The following is a 22,282-nucleotide window of genomic DNA, read 5'->3' as shown; positions in this document are numbered from 1 at the left end:
CCTACTTCCTCCTCTCTCTCTCTGCCTGCCTCTCTGCCTACTCGTGATCTCTCTCTGTCAAATAAATAAATAAAATCTTTTTTTTTTTTTAAAGATTTATTTATTTATTTGACAGAGAGATTACAAATAGGCAGAGAGGCAGGCAGAGAGAGAGAGGAGGAAGCAGGCTCCCTGCTGAGCAGATAGCCCGATGCGGGACTCGATCCCAGGACCCTGAGATCATGACCTGAGCCGAAGGCAGCGGCTTAACCCACTGAGCCACCCAGGCGCCCAATAAATAAAATCTTTAAAAAAAAAAGATTTTATTTATTTGACACAGAGAAAAGAATCACAAGCAAGCAGACAGGCTGGCGGGGGTGGGTGGGTGGGGGAAGCAAGCTCCCTGCCAAGCAGAGAGCCCGATGCAGGGCTCAATCCCAGGATCCTGAAATCATGACCTGAGCCGAAGGCAGAGACTTATTAACCCACTGAGCTACCCAGGCACCCCTTGATGCTTTCAATTTTAAAGGCATGTCTTTTAAGGTATGTCATTCGATTCTGCAAGTTTTTTGATACCATTTCTTCAACAAATTTCTTTCAGTGATCTTTTTTTCCAATTTTTAATTGAATTTTTGATACTTAAAGGTGAATAATTTTTAATCCATATAGATAAGAATACTGATTTCAGTTTCTTTTGAAGTTTTGTTCTTCATCCTGCATTGTTTCTCTTTCCTTGGCATTCTTCTCAACTGTTTTGGTTTTTCCTTAAAGGGCTATCAATCTTTGGCTATTCATTCATATTTAAAAGTGAGGCAGTTTATTTAAAAAATCCTCCAATATACAGTGCCAAGGGGGGAGTATAAATCAATCTACTTGTTTTCAGTTCTGTCTTTTAACCACCCTGTGCCTAACTGTACGCAAATCCAAAGTCGTCTCCCCGCCCACCCACCAGCATATCCAAAGTCCCTTTAATTCAATCTCCCCAGAAGATAAATTGTCAACCATCTGCCCAGACTGGAAAGGTGAAGTTGCCAGGCTACTGTACTAATTAAAATGGATTTTTGTTTTTTACAACATCAATCTTTCTGTCTCCAGCATTCCCCTAAACTCCATATACCTTCTAACATCTTTTATTCTCAATGCCCAAGACTTTGGCAACATAAACTGGCTGTCTTCTTGGCTCCTCCCAGTACATCTTATGTTGCAGCTTTCTCTGGTTGGCTGAAGTTAGTTACCCTGTTTTCTAGATTTCAAAAATGAGTTTGTGGTTGTCCCCTCTCCCTTCTCTTTGTTTTGCTTGTTTATGATCTTTTTATCCCAAACTTCAGTAATGTCTTAAAGGGATTTCAGAAGCAAAAGGCAATTACTTCCTTACTAACCATTCAAAAAGTAAGTTTTATCTGAGTAAAAACTTAAGGTTGTGACATGTTTCTATATACAGAAGAAAAATGCCTATGGAATCTTATTACTAGCACTGATGCTGCTATAAGTCACTTACCGATTTTGTTTGTTAACAGCTGTGTCTGCACCATTTAGAACCAGCTCTTTCACTTCTGTTGCACCAAAGTTTTCAACTGTGATCTATTAATTTAAATTTTTAAAAAAAGTCAATGTCAGACTCAAAACTTATTAGATTTTAATAACCTATTATTATATTCTACCTTTCTCTCATTAAATATAAGAATAAAGCTCAGGTAAAATTCTGCTGCTACCATAAGCTTATTTGTGAATTCTGCATGAAGTCGTAACTAGAAATTTTCATCCTCTGTAGTAGTGTGAAATCCTACTGTGACTAATTAATTACAAATTACCAAGTGTTTGGTAAGTTAACAACAGAAAACTGAGTATTTATTATATGCAAAACTTTTTTTTAGAACAATCACTGTATTAGAAAGGATGTTTTCTTTGTACACATGACAGAATATAAGTGTCAAAATGTATGTAGCCCAGACCAGCTTTGCATTCTTCTCACATGACAACCACTACTATGTACGTATTCCTAATATCTACCTTGTTTGCATTCTTCATCACAGGTGATTTTTCTAGTATGCTATTAATTGGATTTATAAAGACAGTCAATTATTTTGAAACTTTTTATTTCCCTTACTAGTCTGCTAATTTTCCTTTTAATATTACCATTCCCACCTTTGCATTTTTTCTTTCTAGTCCCTCTTTTTGAAATATTGCCCTCTTCTATTAGAACATTTTTTTTTAAGTACCTGCTATCTAGAAAACACTGTGGTGGTAGTGGGATGATAAAGAGATGAACAAATCCCTGCTGTGGAGTATATTATCCAGTTAAAGAGTAGAAATGTGTTATGTAAACAACTTTGTATAATAAAATAAATGCCATAATAGAGACATGAACAAATCGCTATCAGACCACAGAAGAAAGCACACTCACTTCTAGGTGGAGGAAGTATGAAAGACCTCAAGGAGGAAATGTCATCTGAAAAGAACCTAGAAAGATGAGTCAGCTCTCAAGAGATTGAGAGGGGAAAGGATTTCTGACTGAGCACAGAAACTGGATAAGATACAAGTAAATATCAAGTTCTAAAAATGTATGGCCCTAAAAAATAGGAGGATAAGGGATGCGAGAGAATATGTGTCATGTGAAAAAACTCAGCATGAACAGAGGGACAACATAGGTTAGAAAGAAAGTCGTATTTACAAATTTTTTTGAAGCCCATTACAGAGCTATTACTATACAAGCAATGAAGAGCCACTAAAAATTTCTGGGGAAGAAATGGCAGTGAGAAGAAATGTTTAAATTACCATAGTTCTTGAATATACTAACCATTCACAAACATGGTGACTGATAAATTATAAATTATATTGTTTGGAACCCAATCTATCAGCCCACTGAGATAATCAAAAAAGGTTTAAAGATAATTGATACTGCTATAAGTGAAACTGAGTTGAAGAAGTAAACTAATGGAAAACCAACCATTCAGTTGAAATGGGGAACTAAAAATTTCATAGTAAACAGAAAAAGTCCAAAGAGGACCTTTATCCTTGGGGAAAAAAAACTCTTAAAATAAATTCACCTATTTCATCTTAAATTTACCAAATTTTCTTCCAACCGTACTATGTGTCAGTTCTTAAAATGATGAAAAAATGGGTAAACTTTTTGAGGGGGCACATATTATTTTTGGTAAAATTGTGTGATAGCAGAATCCAGTATCTGGCAGACTGAACCTCAATATCATAAAGACGACTATTTGGGGGAGAAAACAAATATACTAAGCTTTTAAAATGAAAAGAAAAAGAAAGAAAACCAAAGGTTTTACCATTTTCCCAAGAGTTTAATTTTAATATTCAGATCATTTCATTCTGAAGTCCCTTCTCATAATCCTTGCTTATTTTTTCTTCTTTGTCAACTGTCTACATCTGCCAGATCCTTGTTTGTCAATGGCTTTGCATTTGGATGGGTAAGTTATTCACCATCCCTTTCACTGAATTAACAAAATTCTGTATCTTTGATTTGCAATTTCATTTTTCAAATAACATTCCAACATATTTGCATTTTTACTGTGGTATGTTATTTCAAAAGTAAGACAAATGGTAAAGGACAAATACTAGTGTGAAGCAGAAAGGGATGTCTGAGCAGGAATTAATCTTTTAAGTGGTAAGTTTATTACTGAATATTCTATATATAATAACCTTTGCTTCTCTAAACACTCTTATAATTGTAGACTCAAAAATGAATACTTGAATAAAGAGGTCCTCTTTTATTTGTAAAGGATCTTTAGTGTAATGATAGAGCACTAGGCTCTGAAGTCACAGGCTTGGGTATAAATATTATTTCTGACATGTAATGATTGTTTTCAGTTTTCTTCATCTGTAAAATAAGGATAATACTACTAATCTCATAGGACTGTTATGAGGATTAAATGAAATAATGTACATACTGTGACTAGCATAGAGTTAATGCTCAATAAATGTTAGCTAAAATGCGTTAAGAATTCCACCCATCAAAGAAAAAAAAAAAAAAAAAAAGAAAGAAAAGACAACCCAAAACCTGTAAGGCACAGCTATTAAATAAAAGGGATGATGAATAATCAGGCTATTCTGTCTTTCCATCTTACCGTAAAATTAAGACAAAATGTTTCCTCAACATCATCTTCTGGGTAATCCAGTAACTGCTGCATGCTTCTGCAAAATAATACACGTGTTTCTTTGACGTGAAACATTATTGGGTATTTTGACTACTTTGGTTATGAATAAATACATATTTCTCATTCATTCTTGATAAAATCCTTTTATTAATCTGTACTTTTATATTTGTTCAGATGGTAGATATACAATGGCTACCTAATGAACAATTCCGAAAGAAAAAAAAAATCACTCTAAGGTCTTTATCTCTTCTTCTGAATACAAAGGCCATTTATCCACCCATTTTCAACATTTGTTCTTACTTATATACAATTTTTTTCCATTTTATGCAATAAATATTTTTATTTACATATTCCAGCTAGGAATGAAGATAATCAAAAGTCCACATAAATCATTTAACTACTCTCAGCAAACATTACCTTCCTAAGTTTATTATCTGATATTTGCAAAACACTGTTCAATGACTAAAAATTTAGCAAATGGTTTTATACATACAAGTCTTTCAGTAGAAAATTTTGGATCTGGGTAACACAAAGAGTTCTCCAATATCAGAAGGGCTTTTGTTTGTTTTAGAAATTGAACAAGAACAAAATACAATTATTCCTAAAAGGAAAGCTTTCTGTACATTTCCCGTTCCCTATTAAAACCCTTGTCACATTTTGTAACTAACCTTCCAACATCAGGTACTAGTTCCTTCAAATCATCCAAGGATGGCTTCTTTTTTAGCAGTTTCTTATACAAAGCCAAAGGAAAATGGAGGTCCACAATAGTAAAATTATAAATTGCCAATCCACAGATAACACCAATCAAGTGGAACAAATCACTGTCTTCAAATGTCTAAAGATAACAGAAAAAAAAGGGGAAAGATGTGTTTTCTCCAAGTTTTAAAATACTAAATTCTTCTGATGACAAAAACACATATTTATAATAGAAAAATTTGAAGATATAGGAATAAGTACTGAATAATAACAAGGGAAAAGCTCATTTTCAATCACATCTCCATGGGATAGTATCACGATTAGCATTTCTGCACATTTCCATCCAATATATTTCCTTTTTAAAAAATATTTTATTTATTCACTTGAGAGGGAGGGAGAGAGAGAGAGAGAGAGAGAGCAGGAGCAAGGGGAGCAGCAGATGCAGAGGGAGAAGCAGATTCCCTGCTAAGCAAGGAGCCCAACCTGAGGCTTGATCTCAGGACCTTGAGATGGTGACCTGAGCCAAAGGCAGACACTTAACCATCTGAGCCATCTACGTGCCCCCCAACCCAATATATTTCCACAAAATAAAGATCTAGCTAAAACCAGACTACATGTATAACTTCACAAGTGGCCTTTTCCCCAGAAATACAAGCATTTCCACATCATTAAGCATTAAATTAATAAATGAAATGACTACTAGAACATTTAATCTGATTTAAATTACACACTTTTAAAATTTGGAAAATAAAAAGCATAAGAAATTGTAATCACTTAGAAACAAGAATTTAAACAATATTATGTATTTCCATTCACTGTAAGTTTAAAAACTAGATTAAAAATATAGTGAAATTTTCTCCTTTGTCTAATCACAAGTATTTTCTTGTATCATTAAATATTCTTCTAGAACATGATTTTTACTTTTGTACTTTTATTTTATTATTTTTTAAAGTAGGCGCCACAGCCATGGAGCCCAGAGTGGGGCTTGAACTCATGACCTAAGTGAGATCAAGAGCTGAACACCCAACTGAGTCACCCAGCAGCCCACATAGTACATGATTTATTTTTTAGAACATTATTTTTTAATGACTGCATATTGCTCTTACAAAAGTACCAAGGTCTGCTAAATTAGCTATTTTACTGTAGTTGGATATTTGGATTTTTAAATCAATGAATCATTATTTACCCCAATCTTTATTCAGTGAGCATGACAGTTAAGAGAAAAACATTTTTTATGAGATTTGGAGCTCGACTTAGCTCATTCGTTATCTAGCCTCAGATAAAAAACAGTATTTATATTTATAAGGTTGTTGTGAGGATGAAATGGTATTAATGCATGCAAAATACTTTCAACTCAGTTCCTGCAGCACATGGTAAAGGCATAATAAATGTTAGTTATCCCATAATATTCAAAATAAGATGGTATCATTTCTGCACACACACACATACACATTTTTAAGACTTTATTACTTTAGAGAGAGTGACTGTGCACAAGGGGGTGGCATGTGTGAGCAGAGTGGGGGGGAGGGGCAGAGGAAGAGGCAGAGAATCTCAAGTGGACTCAGTGCGAAGCATGGAGCTCACAACCCTGAGATCATGATCTGAGCCATAACCAAGAGTCAGATGCTTAACCGACTAAGCCACCCAGGCGCCCCCTTTGTCCACAGTTTGGAATATTTGCTTAAGAAAAATTCTGCTTTGGGGGAGCCTGGGTGGCTCAGTGGGTTAAAGCCTCTGCCTTCGGCTCAGGTCATAATCCCAGGGTCCTGGGATCGAGCCCCGCATCGGGCTCTCTGCTCCGCGAGGAGCCTGCTTCCTCCTCTTTCTCTGCCTGCCCCTCTGCCTACTTGTGATCTCTGTCTGTCAAATAAATAAATAAAATCTTAAAAAAAAAATTCTGCTTTGTAAGAAGATTTTAGAAGTAAAATGACAGTTAAGCATACCTCAAAACTTTTTGTTCACACCTATTCCAATTTACTCTGACATTTGTAGTCTAGGAAAATGTCTATCTTTCCACATTTTCATCTGTATACAAACAAACACGCATTTCTACTTGAGTTAAAAAAATGAAAACTTGGGGCGCCTGGGTGTCTCAGTCACTTAAGCATCCAACTCCTGATTTCAGTTCAGATCAAGATCTTAGGGTTCTGATAGTGAGTCCCCCCTCCATCAGGCTCCACGCTGGATGGGAAGACTGCTTAAGATTCTTTCTCTCACTCTGTCCCTTCCCAAACACCCCCCAAAAAGAAAAAAAGAAAAAAACTTGTTTTAGTATATACTTTTGTCTACTAGTGATACTGAAAATGAGGGATTTGTGTGTAATTGTGAAATGCCTCTTTGTATTCTTGGCCCATTTACCTTTCAGGAGCCAGTGTTATCTTTCTTTGGCGCAAAAAAGACGATTTTATTACAGCACGGATCCGTGGGCAGAAAGAGCTGCTGTCGCTAGTATTTTCTTATATATATTTATATTTGAATTCTTCATATACCAGGAGTTAATATTACCCTATGTCATATTTGTTAAATATATTCCAGACTACTATATGCTTTTAATAATCTTGATTTTGTTATGCATAACTGTCACATTTTTCCCCAGTGATCAAATCTTTTTCCTCTGTGATGTCCTATAACTGTGTTTAAGTTTAGAAAGTCCTTTTTTTAAATAGGGCAGATTGAATAATGTGTTAGTTAATCTCTCTTCCTCCTGAAATCCCTGTAAATGAGAATAAAGGAATAAAAATGATATACACCCATAAGCAAAAAAGAATAGGGATGGTTTTAATATCATTAAAGAGATGTTAATATTTTAAAATATGAAAAGTAAGACAGATGGCTGGTACCTGATTCAGTAAAGCAGAAGAAACTTAAACAGTAGATTGCTAAGAGAAAAGCCAATGAGAAGCTAATTTGTACTTCACGCTGAAGAACTGGAAGTACCAAAGAAATAACTTTAAAGTCAAGTAGCTAAGCTAGCTCAGTTGGTAAAACACAAGACTCTGAAAGTCAGAGGTACTCAGGTAGGCTGAAAACTCGTACAAGTGGTACTTGCTTTTCTGGAAAGGATGAGCCAAAGTGGCTCTGGATTCTCAAACAAGTGATACCTTTAAAACAAAGGGATCAAAGGGTTCAAGGGGATAAAGAGGTACAAACCTCTAGTTATAAAATAAGTCACAGGGATATAAACTGCAGCACACAGAACATAGTCAATAATGTTTAAAATAACTTTGTATAGTGACAGATGATAACTACACTTACCACAATGAGCACTCCATACTGTACATACATGCCAAATCACTATGTTATATACCTGAAACTAAAGTCAATTATTCTTCAATTAAAAATGTAATTTAGGGGCGCCTGGGTGGCTCAGTGGTTTTTAAAGCCTCTGCCTTCAGCTCAGGTCCTGATCAGGATTTAGCCCTGCATCAGGCTCTCTGCTCAGCCTTCTCTCTCTTGCCTGCCTCTCAGCCTACTTGTAATCTCTGCCTGTCAAATAAATTAATAAAATCTTAAAAAAATAAAAATAAAAAATAAAAATGTAATTTAAAAGATTAAAATGTAAAATACACACACAAAAAACAAGATGATCAAATGAAGGTATGTATAGTTAACAATGAGAATCCTAGCCTCCCTTTCCAGTGTTCAGAACACTACCAGAACACTGGTAAAAAAAAGTCTAGTCAAAGAGTAAAAAACACAAAGAGTGAAAAATTATGTATGTTGACATTTGAGGGTTTCCTCTTCAAATGCCCATATCTAATCACTCTATGAATGGGGACTTTAAATCATAATGTGTATGCCCACAGGCACTGGGTGGCTCAGTTAATTAAACGTCTGTGACTCTTGATCTCAGGGTTTTGAGTTCAAACATGGTGTTGGGTTCCATGCTGGGCATTGAGGGGTTCCATGCTGGGCACTGAGCCTACTTGGGGAAAAAAGAAAAAAATATATATGCACATCTAAGTAGCTTTTCAGTGTCACATTCTTAAAAATTTGAATAAAAAGTCAAGGGTCAGGGGCGCCTGAGTGTCTCAGTGAGTTAAAGCCTCTGCTTTCGGCTTGGGTCATAATCTTGGGGTCCTGGGATCAAGCCCCACATCGGGCTCTCTGCTTGTCGGGAAGTCTGCTTCCCCCTCTCTCTGCCTGCTTGTGATCTCTGTCAAATAAATAAATAAAATCTTAAAAAAAAAAAATCAAGGGTCAGAAGTAAAAGACAAAAGAAATAAAAGAAACCTGGAGGTTATAATTGTTTTGGTGGGGGGAAAAAACCAAAAAATTGTCAAACAACAATAAAAATATGCCCCAAATTCAACAAAACTTATGAGGCATGAAAAAAAAAGATACACGGCCCATTCATAGGAAAAAAAGAAATCCCATAAATGTTGAGACATTGAATTTACTAGATGAAGATTTTAAATAAACTGTTTCATTTTTTAAAAAAAGATTTTATTTATTTGAGAGAGAAGGAGAGAGCATAAGCAGGGGGAACCACAGAGAGAGGAAAAGCAGGCTCCCACTGATCAGGGAGTCCTGATGGTGGGCTTGATCCCAGGACCCTGAGATCATGACCTGAGCGGAAGGCAGACACTTAACTGACTGAGCCACCCAGGTGCCCCTAAATCAACTCTTTTAAATATGCTCAAATAGCTAAAGGAGACCACGGGGGCAGGGGGTGGAGGAAGAGAACAGAACAGTACTGTCTTATCAAACAGAGACTATAATAAAGAGATAGAAATTATGGAAAAGAAGCAAGCAAAAATTCTGGAGCTGAAAAGTACAATAACTGAAACAATTCACTGGAGGGGTTTAAGAGATTTGAGCAGGCAGAAAAAAGAATCCACAAACTTGAAAATATGTCAGTTGAGATTATCTACTTTGTAGAACAGCAGCAAGAAAAAGGAATGAAGAAATATGAAGAAAGTCTATGATACCTGTGAGATACCACCAAGTGTACCATTATACAAGCAGCAAAGGGCCACAAAGAGAGGGAAAAAAAGAGACAGAAAGAATCTTTGAAGAAATGGTTGAAAACTTCCTAATTCTGATAAAAGACACAAGTCTAACACCCAAGCAGCTCAACAAACTCCAACTATGACAAACTTTACATCCACATTAAGACACATTTAAATCTAAGAGTTGAAAGTTAATTATGACAAGTACTGAAAGCAGGCAAAGAGAAGCAACTCACTACACAGTAGGGCTCTTCAATGAGACTAAGAGCTGATTTCTTTTTTTTTTTTTTTTTAAAGATTTTATTTATTTACTTGACAGAGACAGAGAGATCACAAGTAGTCAGAGAGGCAGGCAGAGAGAGAGGAAGAAGCAGGCTCCCTGCTGAACAGGGGCTCGAACCCAGGACCCTGAGATCATGACCTGAGCCGAAGGCAGAGGCTTTAACCCACTGAGCCACCCAGGTGCCCCAAGAGCTGATTTCTAATTAGAAACGATGCATGCCAAAAGGCAGTGGGGATGACATATTTAAAGGGCTGAAAGAGAAAACTTCCAATCAAGAATTTTATATCCAGGAACTCTCATATTAAAAAAACAAACTGAGTTTGTCGCTACTAGACCTTCCTTACAAGAAATGCTCAAGTCCATCAGCTGAAAGGAAAGGATGCTACACAGTAACTTAAAGTCATACAAAGAAATAAAGAACTCTGCTAAAGGTAGCTACACAGGTAAATATACAAGTTAAAATTACAGTATTTTTGATTTATAACTTTTTTCCTGTATAAGGTTCAAAACTCAAATGTATAAAATAATTACAAATCTACATTAACGGGCACACAATGTATAAAGCTGTAAAGTGTGACAATAACAAAGAGAAAGGAACAGAGCTGTTCTAGGAACAGTTTCTGTACACTACTAAAGTTGATATTAATTCAAACTAGACTGTTGTAAATTTAAGGTGTTAACTGTAACCCTCAGGGCAAGAACTAAGGAAATAATAGATCTCTCTCTTGCTCTCTCTCAAATAAATAAAATTAAAAAAAATATATTTTATTTATTTGACAGACAAAGATCACAAGTAGGCAGAGAGGTGCTTAGCAGGGAGCCCAATGTAGGGCTTGATCCCAGGACCCTGAGACATGACCTGAGCCGAAGGCAGAGGCTTTAACCTACTGAGCCACCCAGGCACCCCTCAAATTAAGAAAATCTTTAAAAACAAACACACAAACAAGCAAACAGCTTGAAATGTAAATGAATTAAATTCCATAATCAAAAGGCAGAGACTGGCAGAAAGGATTTTTAAAAAACAAAGCCCTGTTCAATGATAGCTGGTCCCTAATTTACAATGTTTGACATGATTTTTTGGTTTTACAGTGGTGCAAAAGAGATCTGTACCAGGAGAAATCATACTTCAAGTTTTAAATTTTGCTCTTCTCCTGGGCTAGCAATATGCAGTATGATAATCTTGTGATGTTGAGCAGAGACAGTAAGCCACAGCTCCCAGTCAGCCATGCAATCATGAGGGTAAACAAATAATACACTTAAAATCCTTGTGCTTATACAACCATTTTATTTTTTCACTTTCAGTACAGTATTCAATAAATTAGGTGTGATATTCAACACTTGGTTATAAAATAGGCTTAGTGTTAGATGATTTTACCCAATTGTAGGCTAATATAAATGTTCTAAGCATTTTTTTAAAGATTATATTTATTTGAGAGACAGAGAGAGCATGACTAGGAGGAAAGGGGCAGAAGGAGAGGGAGAAGCAGACTCCCCACTGAGCAGGGAGCCCAACGCAGGGCTCAATCCCAAGACCCTGGGATCATGACCTGAGCCAAAGGCAGACACTTAAACCAACTGAGGCACCCAAGTGCCTCTGTACTGAGCATATTTAATGTAGGCTAGGCTAAGATACAATGTTCAACAGGTTAGGTGTATTCAATGCCATGCTGAACTATAAAATTTCCAACTTACAATGGGTTTACTGGAACACAACCCCATTGTAAGTCTAGGAAGATCTGCATATGCTGTCTATAAACCTCACTCCAAATCCAAAGACACTAGATTGAAAGTGAAAGTTTGAAGAAATGATATGCCTAGTAAATAATAACCAAAACAGAACTGAGTGGCTATACTAATATGAGACAAAAATAGACTAAAATAAAAAAGCGTCAATTTTCAAGAAGATAATAACATTTAAAAACGTCTACATACCTAACAAAATAGCTTCAAAATATATGAAGTAAAAACTGACACAATTAAAGGGAAAAATACAGTTCTAAAATAACAGGTGGAAGTTTCAATATCCCACTTTCAATAAAAGATATGACAATCAGACAGATGATCAATAAGGAAATAGAGAACTTGAAAAATACTATAAGGGACGCCTGGGTGGCTCAGTTGGTTAAGCAGCTGCCTTCGGCTCAGGTCATGATCCCAGCGTCCTGGGATCGAGTCCCACATCCGGCTCCTTGCTCTGCGGGGAGCCTGCTTCTCCCTCTGACTCTGCCTGCCACTCTGTCTGCCTATGCTCGCTCTTGCTCGCGCTCTCTCTCTGACAAATAAATAAATAAAATCTTTAAAAAAAAAAAAAAAAAGAAAAATACTATAAAACAACCATACCTAATTGTTGTAGAACATTCCATTCCACAACAGAATACACGCTTCTTAAGTGCATGTGGAACATTTTCCAGGAGAGAACATATGTTAGGTCAAAAACTAAGTCTCAATAAATTTAAAGAGACTAAAATCATAAAAGGTGTATTTTCAGACCCCAAGAATAAAACTAGAAATCAACAGTAAGTTGATTGGCTCAGTGGCTCAATGGTTTAGCTTTTGCCGTTGGCTCAGGTCATGATCCCAGGGTCCCGGGATCGAGCCCTGCATTGGGCTCTCTGCTCAGTAGGGAGCCTGCTTCCCCCGCAATCCCGCCTGTCTTGTGATCCATCCCCGACCCCTGTCATATAAATAAATAAAATCTTAAAAAAAAAAAAAGAATAGACAAGTCCATAAGACAGATAGTAGAGTAGTGGTTGTCAGGGGCTGGAGGGAGACAAAATGGAGAGTAATCACTTAATGTGTACAAGTTTCCTGTTGAGGTGATGAAATGTTCTGGAACTATCTGTGGTGATAGTTGCACAACAATGTGTGAATATACTAAATGCCACTGAATTGTACATTAAAAAAACTCCTAAAATGGTCAATTTTTGTTTTATGAGTTTTACCTCATTAAGAAATATTTATAAGAACATACGGCCCTCTGCATTCTCCCTCTCCTTGTCAGTCAGGACTGAGCTTTTAAAAGATTTATTTATCTGACAGACGGAGATCACAAGTAGGCAGAGAGGCAGGCAGAGAGAGAGGGGGAAGCAGGCTCTCTGCCGAACAGAGAGCCCGATGCAGGGCTCGATCCCAGGACCCTGAGATCATGACCTGAGCAGAAGGCAGAGGCTCAACCCCCTGAGCCACCAGGCGCCCAGGAGCTGAGCTTTTAGCCAGAATAGGAAGAAGACTGACTATTATGCAGGGTCAACTGAGTAAATATCTTGAAGATGCTAGCTATGAACTTTCTGTTTTAAGTCCCGTAAAATAGAAAAGGAGGCTAGAGTAAGTTCAATGACGTTTGCACAGTTAGAAGTATCAAGGGGTGCGCGTGGGTGGCTCAGTCAGTTAAGCGCATGCGTTCAGCTCTGGTCATGATCTCAGGGTCCTGGGATAGAGCCCTGCATCAGGCTCCCTGCTTAGCAGGGGGTCGCTTCTCCTACTCCCTCTCCCTCTGCTCCTCCCCTCACTCATGCACACTTTCTCTCAAATAAATAAAATCATAAAAAAAAATAATTAGAGGTATCACTATGATCTTGTGTCTGAAAACCATATATATGTTGGACACCATGAGATATGTACATGTGTGTATACATATTTACAGCTCCTAGTTCTGTCTGCTGAGAATCTGAAAGCAATGACTCCCTGGTAGTAGTGAGTATACTTAGCATCCAGAGCGTGATTTCTAAATACCACTTCCACCTGAAGAAGTCAGGGCTTTTAAGGAGAAATGTATGCTAAGGCTGGAGTAAACACAAGAATTTGGAACATTTGTTGTACTAAATGTAAAGAATTAATTAAGGAAAAATAGGGACATGTCAAAAGTACACAAGAGAGGAACCAGTTCAACAGGACTTCCATTGGTCAAAACAAGATATAACTGAAAAGTCTCACAAAGATCCGTGATAAAGCTTGCTAAGACTGCTGCTCCTCTGGTTTCAAAACAATATCCCTCTGTAGAACTGAATAAAGGCCCACAGAACTCTTTGTGTTCCTACCAGGACAGGCCTCCAACTTATGTACCCTCTCAAGTTCTATCTGCCATATCATTAACAAACTACCCTAAGAGACCAAGCCAAGGAGATTGTAATTCAATCAGATTGTCCACCTACTGGGACAATTAGGTGGCTTACTCGGTTAAGTGTCTGCCTTTGGCTCAGGTCATGATCCCAGAGTCCTGGGATTGAGCCCCATGTCAGGTTCCCTGCTCGGCGGGATGTCTGCTTCTCCCTTTGTCTGCGCTGCTCCCCCTAATCCCTGCTTGTGCTCTCTCTCTCTCTCAAATAAATAAATAAAATTTATAAAAACAAAACAAACACTCCAACCTATAGAGCTCTCCCTAGACAAAGATGGGATAATATGAGCATCAATAAAGATAATAACTACAATGGACTAAAAACATCAAAAATATTAATTTATTCATGGGAATAAATAATATTTGAAAACAAAACTAAAAAACACATGGTCACCACTGAATTATGCCAATGAACAGATTTATTCTTCTGCAAAATTAGCAACTGAAGTAAGAGAATCCTTCCCCATATGAATTACACTACTAAAGAACCAAATAGTAGATGCAGGTATATTTCTCAATATAGAAGTATCCAAGCCAATAAAATAAAAAGAAATTAAAGAGTAGCACCATTTTTACAACCTAATAAATTAATGAATGTAAGCATTGATCATCAATGACTGCTAACATCACAAAGGACAGTGAGCCTCCTGAAACAATAAATAACACAACAAGGTTTTTAGAACCAATAGTAAATATTCTATTAAAATTTCTTTCAACTCATTCTATAACTGAACCATCTCCCAAGGGTAGCAAATTTGCTCTATAAGGGAATAGAGGGTAAATATTCTAGGCTCTGTTGATCATAGGGTCTTTGTCTTAACTATTCAACTCTGCCTCTTCCAGTTGTAGCTAGAAAGCAGCCATGAACAACAGGCAAATGAGTGGAAATGACTTTCTCTACAAGAACATGTATGGAGAAGAACTTATCTTATGGACTATAATTTGCTGAGTAGTTACCTCTGCCCTAAATGATAAGGTAGAGAAATCAATGACTGCTAATAATAAATTAATTTTTCCCAGAAGAAAAGTTTATCTGGTAATTATTACTTAATCCTCAAATCTCAATCAGCAGAAGGAAAGGTCACTGTCACTCTCAGGCTGACTACTCCTTTAACTTATTTTGCTAATCTGAAATGTGTCAGAAGTATTAAGGTGTTCTGATGACTCTGAGTCCAAAAGTTTGTAATATTTCAAACTGTAATAAAGCAAATCTCTGAATGTTAGGAATCTAGTAATTTTTATTTACTGAGTCAACTTGACACATGTAGGTATACATACACAGGAATATACACAGAAATAATTTAGACAGTTAGACCTCACCTTATCAGAAAACCAAATGAGCCTGGAATCTTCGTAATATCTAAACATGCCATACTTAGGATCCAACAATTCCCTCATGATGAGCAAGAAAAATTCTTTGCGTACTCCTCCTGCATCAACAGCATCTTCTCCAACAAATATAACCTGAAACAGCATAATGTAAACACTGAATGTAAAGAAATGGAAGTATATTCTGAAGAGCTGAGAGACCGTAACATGTAATTTATTAACAATAAATGCTCAGCAATTAACAGTTTTAAAAAATTTAGAAGTTTTATTAAGTTTCAAAGATACTTATAAAACTTAATTTTTTAAAACTATTAACTGCTGAGCATATATTGTAATATATATGTAGTAGAAAACGTCAAATTACCTTGAGTGGCTTTTTGTAGTCTATATTCTTTGTTTTCCTAAGGACTTCCATTGCATCTCCTACAATATTTTCTCTACGCACGACCAGAATTAAGCAGGGATTCACAGATTCAATCACTGGGAGAAAAAGAGAGGAGACATTCTGTCTGTGGGCCTGGTCAATAGCCATCTAGAAAACAAAAGATTAAAATTTTAATAGCGATGCTACAAAGAAACTAATGTGACTGGGTAAGCTAACTTCTACCTATTGATTATAATCCTATATGTATAATTCCTACAATAGTAGCTACACTACTGAATACACAGACCACCTAACACAGTTACTTAGTAAAGCATAAGAGCTTAATAAAACTGTATTCTCAGCATAAAGTGTCCTTTTGAATGTGTTTATACTGAAGTATAACTAATGATACCATTAAGCAAACACGGAAATACAGTATGGTATATCTGAACACTGCTATTTCTCAAAAAATAACTGGGATGAAGAGTGAGAAGAAAAATAAAACAGCATTAAAACAACCTCCAATGATTTTAAGGAATAGCTTGGCTAAGTAGTATTACAGAGATTCATCTAGAAGAGTGACCGCCACATGTGCTCACAAACCAAGCATCTGGCCTTCACCATCTAAAACTAAAACCATCTAAAAAAACCTTGTTTTTTTCCCTATGTTTTTTCCTGTGTTCTTGTTCTAACATGGAATATACTATATATTAGAAGCACGAAGCAATTATTGTTTTAACAATAACCATCAAAAAACTGCTTTGCCAGCTGTTAGTATAAACCCTACAAAAATATTTATTTCTTGTGTTGATGAAAATGGACAAGCACATCTCTAAAATTCCCCCAGTATTTACGATTTAAATATCTGGAGGCATTTAAAGTACTAAATGCATTTATTTTAAGGAATGAAAATAATTATCAAAATTGGGCAGGGCAATAATTTTTCAAAGCATTTTTAGAATATTAAGTGCTCAAGGTTTCTTCCCAATCTTCTCTTAGTCCTTAGCTTCTACAGTCTGATACTCTATACCAGAAAACAGAACTCAAAAACTTTTTAATTTACAGGCTCAAAAGATAAAGCAAATCTACTGTAGCTCTCAAAGTCATATATACATCAGTTATAAAAATTCTCATTATAAATGAAAAAATGTTCAACATAAAACAGAGCACATGGGAGGAGAAAGGGGAAGGAGGAGCAGGAGATGACCAATCTTAGGCAAATGCCTTATTTATTACTAAAAACTTCTTCAAGGAAACTTTGTATTCTCCCCTAACAAGTGATCAAATGTCTCTTATTTTACATCATCTCACCTCTAGTTACTCCCATCTTTTTTACCAAGTATATAAATATGGAATATATAATGAAACAAGATTTGAAACAAGTCAATGTTTATCAAGTAAAATAGTAAAACTGTTTACAAAGGTTGCATATTTCTATAACAAAAAAGACTTATACTTGTTAGATATAAAATGATTAAAGGCTAAACTATTCTATTTTCATTTAAATATAAAGAAGTAGCTCTCATAAGAATATTCCTATCACATGCAACAGTCCTCTTTAGAAGGTACCAAAGGTACTTTGCAAAAAGCCAGACAGAATGTTCCCAAGGATTACTGACTGTAGGCAAACTTGAAATATTTACTTTTAAAAATCTTATAGAAACAATTCAAAAACCATTCTTAATCAAAATACAGTATTAAACTATATTTTACCTGCATCTGTAACACTGCATCTGTTTGTAACAGAGTAGTTTTTGCTTGGGCATCAAATACAAATGGATATGTGCAGATTGTAACAGGGATATCTGCCAACTGGAAATAAAAAATTAACATATTAGTACAAACTGATTTGTGATATATTTTTTTGTAGGTCATTTCTTTTAAAGCTGATCACATTCTTGGTTTATTCACTTAATTGCTGCTCAGGAATTATAAATAAAACATACTTCTTACTTCCAAATATGGAAAGTTTACTGATAATCAGATGAGGCACTGGAATAACCCCAATTCCCAACCAATAACCCTGATTTTAGGAGGGAACTGTATACTTAAAAGTCCATACAATTGTAAATTACAAGTATCTCCTGTTTAGCATATATTAACTCCGAGATTCAGTGAGTTAGGTTACAAACATATTCTAAAACTGGGGACTTCTAGGGCATCTAGGTGGGTTAGTTGGTTAGATGTCTGACTCTTGATTTCAGCTCAGGTCATGACCTTAGGATTTTGAGATGCAGCCCCCTATCAGGCTCCATGCTGGTATGGAGCCTGCTTAAAATTCGCTCTCTCCTCCTTTTCCTCTCGCTCTCTCCTCCACCCTCTTAAAAATAAAAATAAAATAAAATTAGGGGCTCCTATGTTAACCCAGTTCTTCTATTTTAGGTCTACTCTAGCAACTGAGGCCAGTAATAAGCAATCTGATTGTCCATTTAACAGATATTTACTGTATTTCATTAGTGTGCCAACAAGTTCAAGAATCTTTCATTCATTCAACCTACAAAGCACAAGTATTATTTTCTCTCAACCTTTAACGTTAAGAAAACTGACCTATTATTGCCATTATCACACATTAATCACTTTACAATTATTCATCCTAGCAAGTAATACAGTGATTGACTGACTGCTAAGTATTTTAACAATGCAGAAAAATACAAAGAGCTATGAATTTCCAGTCACAGATTCTTACAATTGGAGAAGGATGTATTCCTACCATGTACCCAACAAGACCATGATTTTGTGTCAGCCCTGAAACAAAGTCCCTTGCTGTAAGGTTTCTGTGAAGACAACATACCATGATACAACCCACTTCTTAAGTGTTTAGGAAGTTCTCTTTATTCTGAATTCACATTTCTATACATTACTATGCATTACTTCCTTTTGTATTTTAGTCTTCAAACCTATTCTGAAAATAATACGGTTTCCAGCCCTTCTCCTAAATGCCTTTTTAAAAATGTATTTTATCTAAGTCTCTCTTAACAAAAACAAACAAAATAATCCAATAGGCCCCAATCAGTATAGAATATGATGAGACTATCAGCTTTTTGTTGTCAACATATAAGACAGCAGGCTGAGTTATATTAACATTAAATCATCATTCTTCACTGGTTGTCACATGACATTTTCACCTTGATCCTGTATTGTGTCACTTCCTACTGATGGCAGAAAGTGATTTCACTACTCTGAAACTTAAAAACTACTGAGATGATTTCTAAGATCCCTTCTGGTTCCAAGTCTATGATTTCATAATCTTATGTGCTACTTCTGTGTGAAGATGAGGAAGCAAACAATATGAGGCCTATGATATAAAGTTAATTCTAAACGTTTCACTGGTTCAAGTGCTGGGAAAAAAACAAAACAAACCCCCCCCCCACAGACATATGAAAGTATAAAAGAAACATAAAAACAGAAGTATAAAAGTACAAAAGTATATAAAAGAAGTATAAAAAAAGTATAGAAATATAAAAGTGTTAAAAAAAAAAAGGTGGTTAAGGTTTGTTGATAATGTAAACTAAAGTGCTAGAACTTTATATATTAAGATAGTATGTTATACAAAGTGAGGAAGAAGACCATAATGGGTTTATTTAACTTTATAATCATTTTGAGTATCAGTTATAGTTTAAAAACTGAAAATCATTTTAGTTCTGTAATATAAAATATTTTCTACCTTACTGGGTAAGCATTCGTCAGAATTTAAAAGTCTGCTTTTCTTATTACAAAGGACACATATTAATTTTATACTGGAAGACTTTAGGAGGGTAGAAACTATTTTTACACAAATACTGTTGAAATGCATCATATAGAGATGTAATGTTAACTAAAACAGAGGTTTTACTTTTCTTCAGGAAATTCCTCTGAAATGTTTAATAAGGACAATTCTTATATACTTACTAAAAAATAAAAGCCACACAAAACAGGAACCTTTCGTTCTCCTATTACTTAAGACAAAACATAGTATTTCCTACTCTGAACATGAGACTACATTATACCAAACTTACCTCAGTTAATCCATGGTTGACATCCTAAGACAGCAGTGCAGAATATAACAGTAATGAGGAAAGAGCAATGTTAGTGTCCAAATTTAACTATTTCTATTCAAAGTAGCATTTCATATATTTTTGCTACAGCAGAATACTAAATTAACGAAGTAGAATAAAATACACCTACAACAAAACTTACCCTTTGCACGTGCACCTTATGTATCTATTATCTATAAAAGTAAGAACTTTGTTTCATATATCTTGTGGTCATAAACCCATTTGTAGAATTTAGGTAGAACAGGGAAAATAAACCTAAACTTGGTCTTAAAGATGTAATTTTATGTCTCAGTTACTCCACCTGGAAAATGGAGACCTCAGGACTTGATTAATTTTGACAAAATGTTTGAAAAGTCCTTAGTAGATTAAAATGTTACATGTAAACAAAGTGAAGAAAATTAAGCCATAACTTATTTCAACTAATTCATTTTAGTTTGTGTGATTCCCCTATAATAAACTGTAAACTTTGGTTTAAATTTGTCAGTGAGCTCTGTGAGAACTTGCAGCCAATTATCGAACCTACGGATGGGTTTTGGGACCCTCCCCCCATCAAATTGCAATTGGTGCCAGAAGTGAGGGCAGTGTGGACTATTCCTTCTAGCTTTGCAGTTTGCTAAATGCTCACATGCCTCGGGGGTACCTTTGGAGACTTTAAGATATGAGCAAAGACTTAGTATTCTCTCACTATATTGTGCTAAATAAAACAAAAGCAGTAGGTAATTACTGATTAATATTTTCTTCCAAAAAATTCAGAGTACCAAGGTATCACTAGATAAGTGCCCCTAGTGGCAGCATTAACAAGAACATACTTAGAAGCTGTACTGCAGAGAAAGCCTTTAGATTACACTCAGTTTAATTTGAGACCAACTTGAACATCTGACATTCTATTATAGTTTATTTGCAGGACATTATAACAGTGCTATTATTACTATGAAAGTGTACACAAGCAAAGAAAAACCTTTCAATATTTTCTGACTACCTATAGCCTGTTTGATAACTACACTAGATACCAAGACAGTTTATATCATGGGAGATTAATTTTTTTCTTAAGTAAATAATAAAACAATATATATGCACTTTTTTATTGCTACATGTAAACAGATAAAGGTGCTATGCCTATCATTATGCACTGGAGAAGTCAGTAAGATTATTAGAATTTATGGTGTTACTAAACCACACTAAAGCAGAACCCAAGTTTGACTGTAAGCTGAAAAGGATATAGGAAATAATGAGACATATGGAAAACTGGAGAAAAGAGAGGCTTTTAGATATCAAGTAGAATAACTGTCTAGGAAAGCAGCATCAAAGGGTAAGACAGATTAAGATCATTATTAGAAATTTTAATTTAAGGGTTAAGAATTTTATACAAAAGCTCAAACATTTTTAAAAAGGTAAATGCAAAAAGAAAAAAGGTAAATGCTTCAAAGAGCAATGTATGAACTCTTCTGGGAAATAGGAGTTGCAAGGTAGTTGTTACATTAGTTGCAAACTTGATTCAGTCAAAAGCAGTATTTCAAAGAGAATTTTAAAAGGAAAACAAAGTCAAGTGGGGGTTGGAGACAGGCTATCATAAAACATGTGAGGTCAATTAAAAGTCTATTGCTAAAAATACGACTTATCATTCAGTGTGTGACCTACTATTGGCTCCAAATCTACATCGTCAAGCACTAGTTGTTGGCTGTTTTTAGACGGGAGTCCTAAAAATGGGTCAAGGCTTGCCTAATTTTAGTTACTCAATGTCCTAGAAGCTGGAGAAAGGCTTGAAGCAATGTTCAAAAGTCAGGTTCTCATGGTCTGAAACAGACTTCACTAAGGATGGTTTTAATACCAATGTTTAATGATGGTTCCCATTATAGACAAGAAGATGGAGCTCCTTGGCACATACTAGTTTTGAGAAATTACTAATGGCAAAACATTATACCATTGCTGGTGTCATCTTGATATAATGACAACACAGGATTACTCTAAGAGGGCATAAAGAGGGAATACTGAAGTTAATGAAATTAATTCCAGTAAAAATGAAAGGTCTTGGTAACTAGATAGAAATAGGGTAACTTCTAAAACACGAATGAAGTGGAAATATGTAAACATAATTTGGTAATCCTGTGCATAAGGAGTTAATTGAAGCATTTAGTCAGCAAAATATTAATGCCATTAAAAATAACAAGCAAGGATGACCTTTTGTAGGAAGTATTACAGTTGCAAGGGAGCACAAATGTACTTTTCTTTTTATTAAATGAGAAAAAAACTCAAATCCAGAAAGTACTGATGTATCTTTCCCAAGCTGGTTCTCCCCAATTGTCATATCAGTCTTTCTAGTTTGCTGGTGAACATGTCACCCTGCTAACTCAGCACTGAACATCAGTAAAGTACAACTTTAACACCATAGAACAAATACAGTGATGATTTATAG

The 22,282-nt window shown here is 35.5% G+C and overlaps 1 protein-coding gene across 2 annotated transcripts in view; it reads right to left on the bottom strand.

Annotated features, from left to right (window-relative positions):
* LOC101685888 (probable E3 ubiquitin-protein ligase HERC4) overlaps positions 1-22,282 on the bottom strand; it is a gene marked incomplete at its 5' end in the record, with an annotated part of 83,764 nt that overhangs the window by 10,988 nt on the left and 50,494 nt on the right. Inside the window, 7 exon segments of one of the 2 annotated variants that reach the window (XM_045069910.1) lie at positions 1,478-1,560; positions 4,068-4,134; positions 4,766-4,932; positions 15,463-15,606; positions 15,836-16,003; positions 17,549-17,647; positions 19,831-19,854. In XM_045069910.1, coding sequence (XP_044925845.1) covers positions 1,478-1,560; positions 4,068-4,134; positions 4,766-4,932; positions 15,463-15,606; positions 15,836-16,003; positions 17,549-17,647; positions 19,831-19,854 — 752 coding nt within the window. 2 annotated transcript variants of the gene reach the window in all.

This window comes from Mustela putorius, unplaced genomic scaffold, assembly GCF_011764305.1.
Source record: "Mustela putorius furo isolate JIRA1106 unplaced genomic scaffold, ASM1176430v1.1 tig00003949_pilon_pilon_pilon, whole genome shotgun sequence".
In the NCBI taxonomy this organism is placed as follows: Eukaryota; Metazoa; Chordata; class Mammalia; order Carnivora; family Mustelidae; genus Mustela; species Mustela putorius.
The sequence above is the reverse complement of the archived record's forward strand: the minus strand, read 5'-3'. Positions and strand labels throughout refer to the sequence as shown.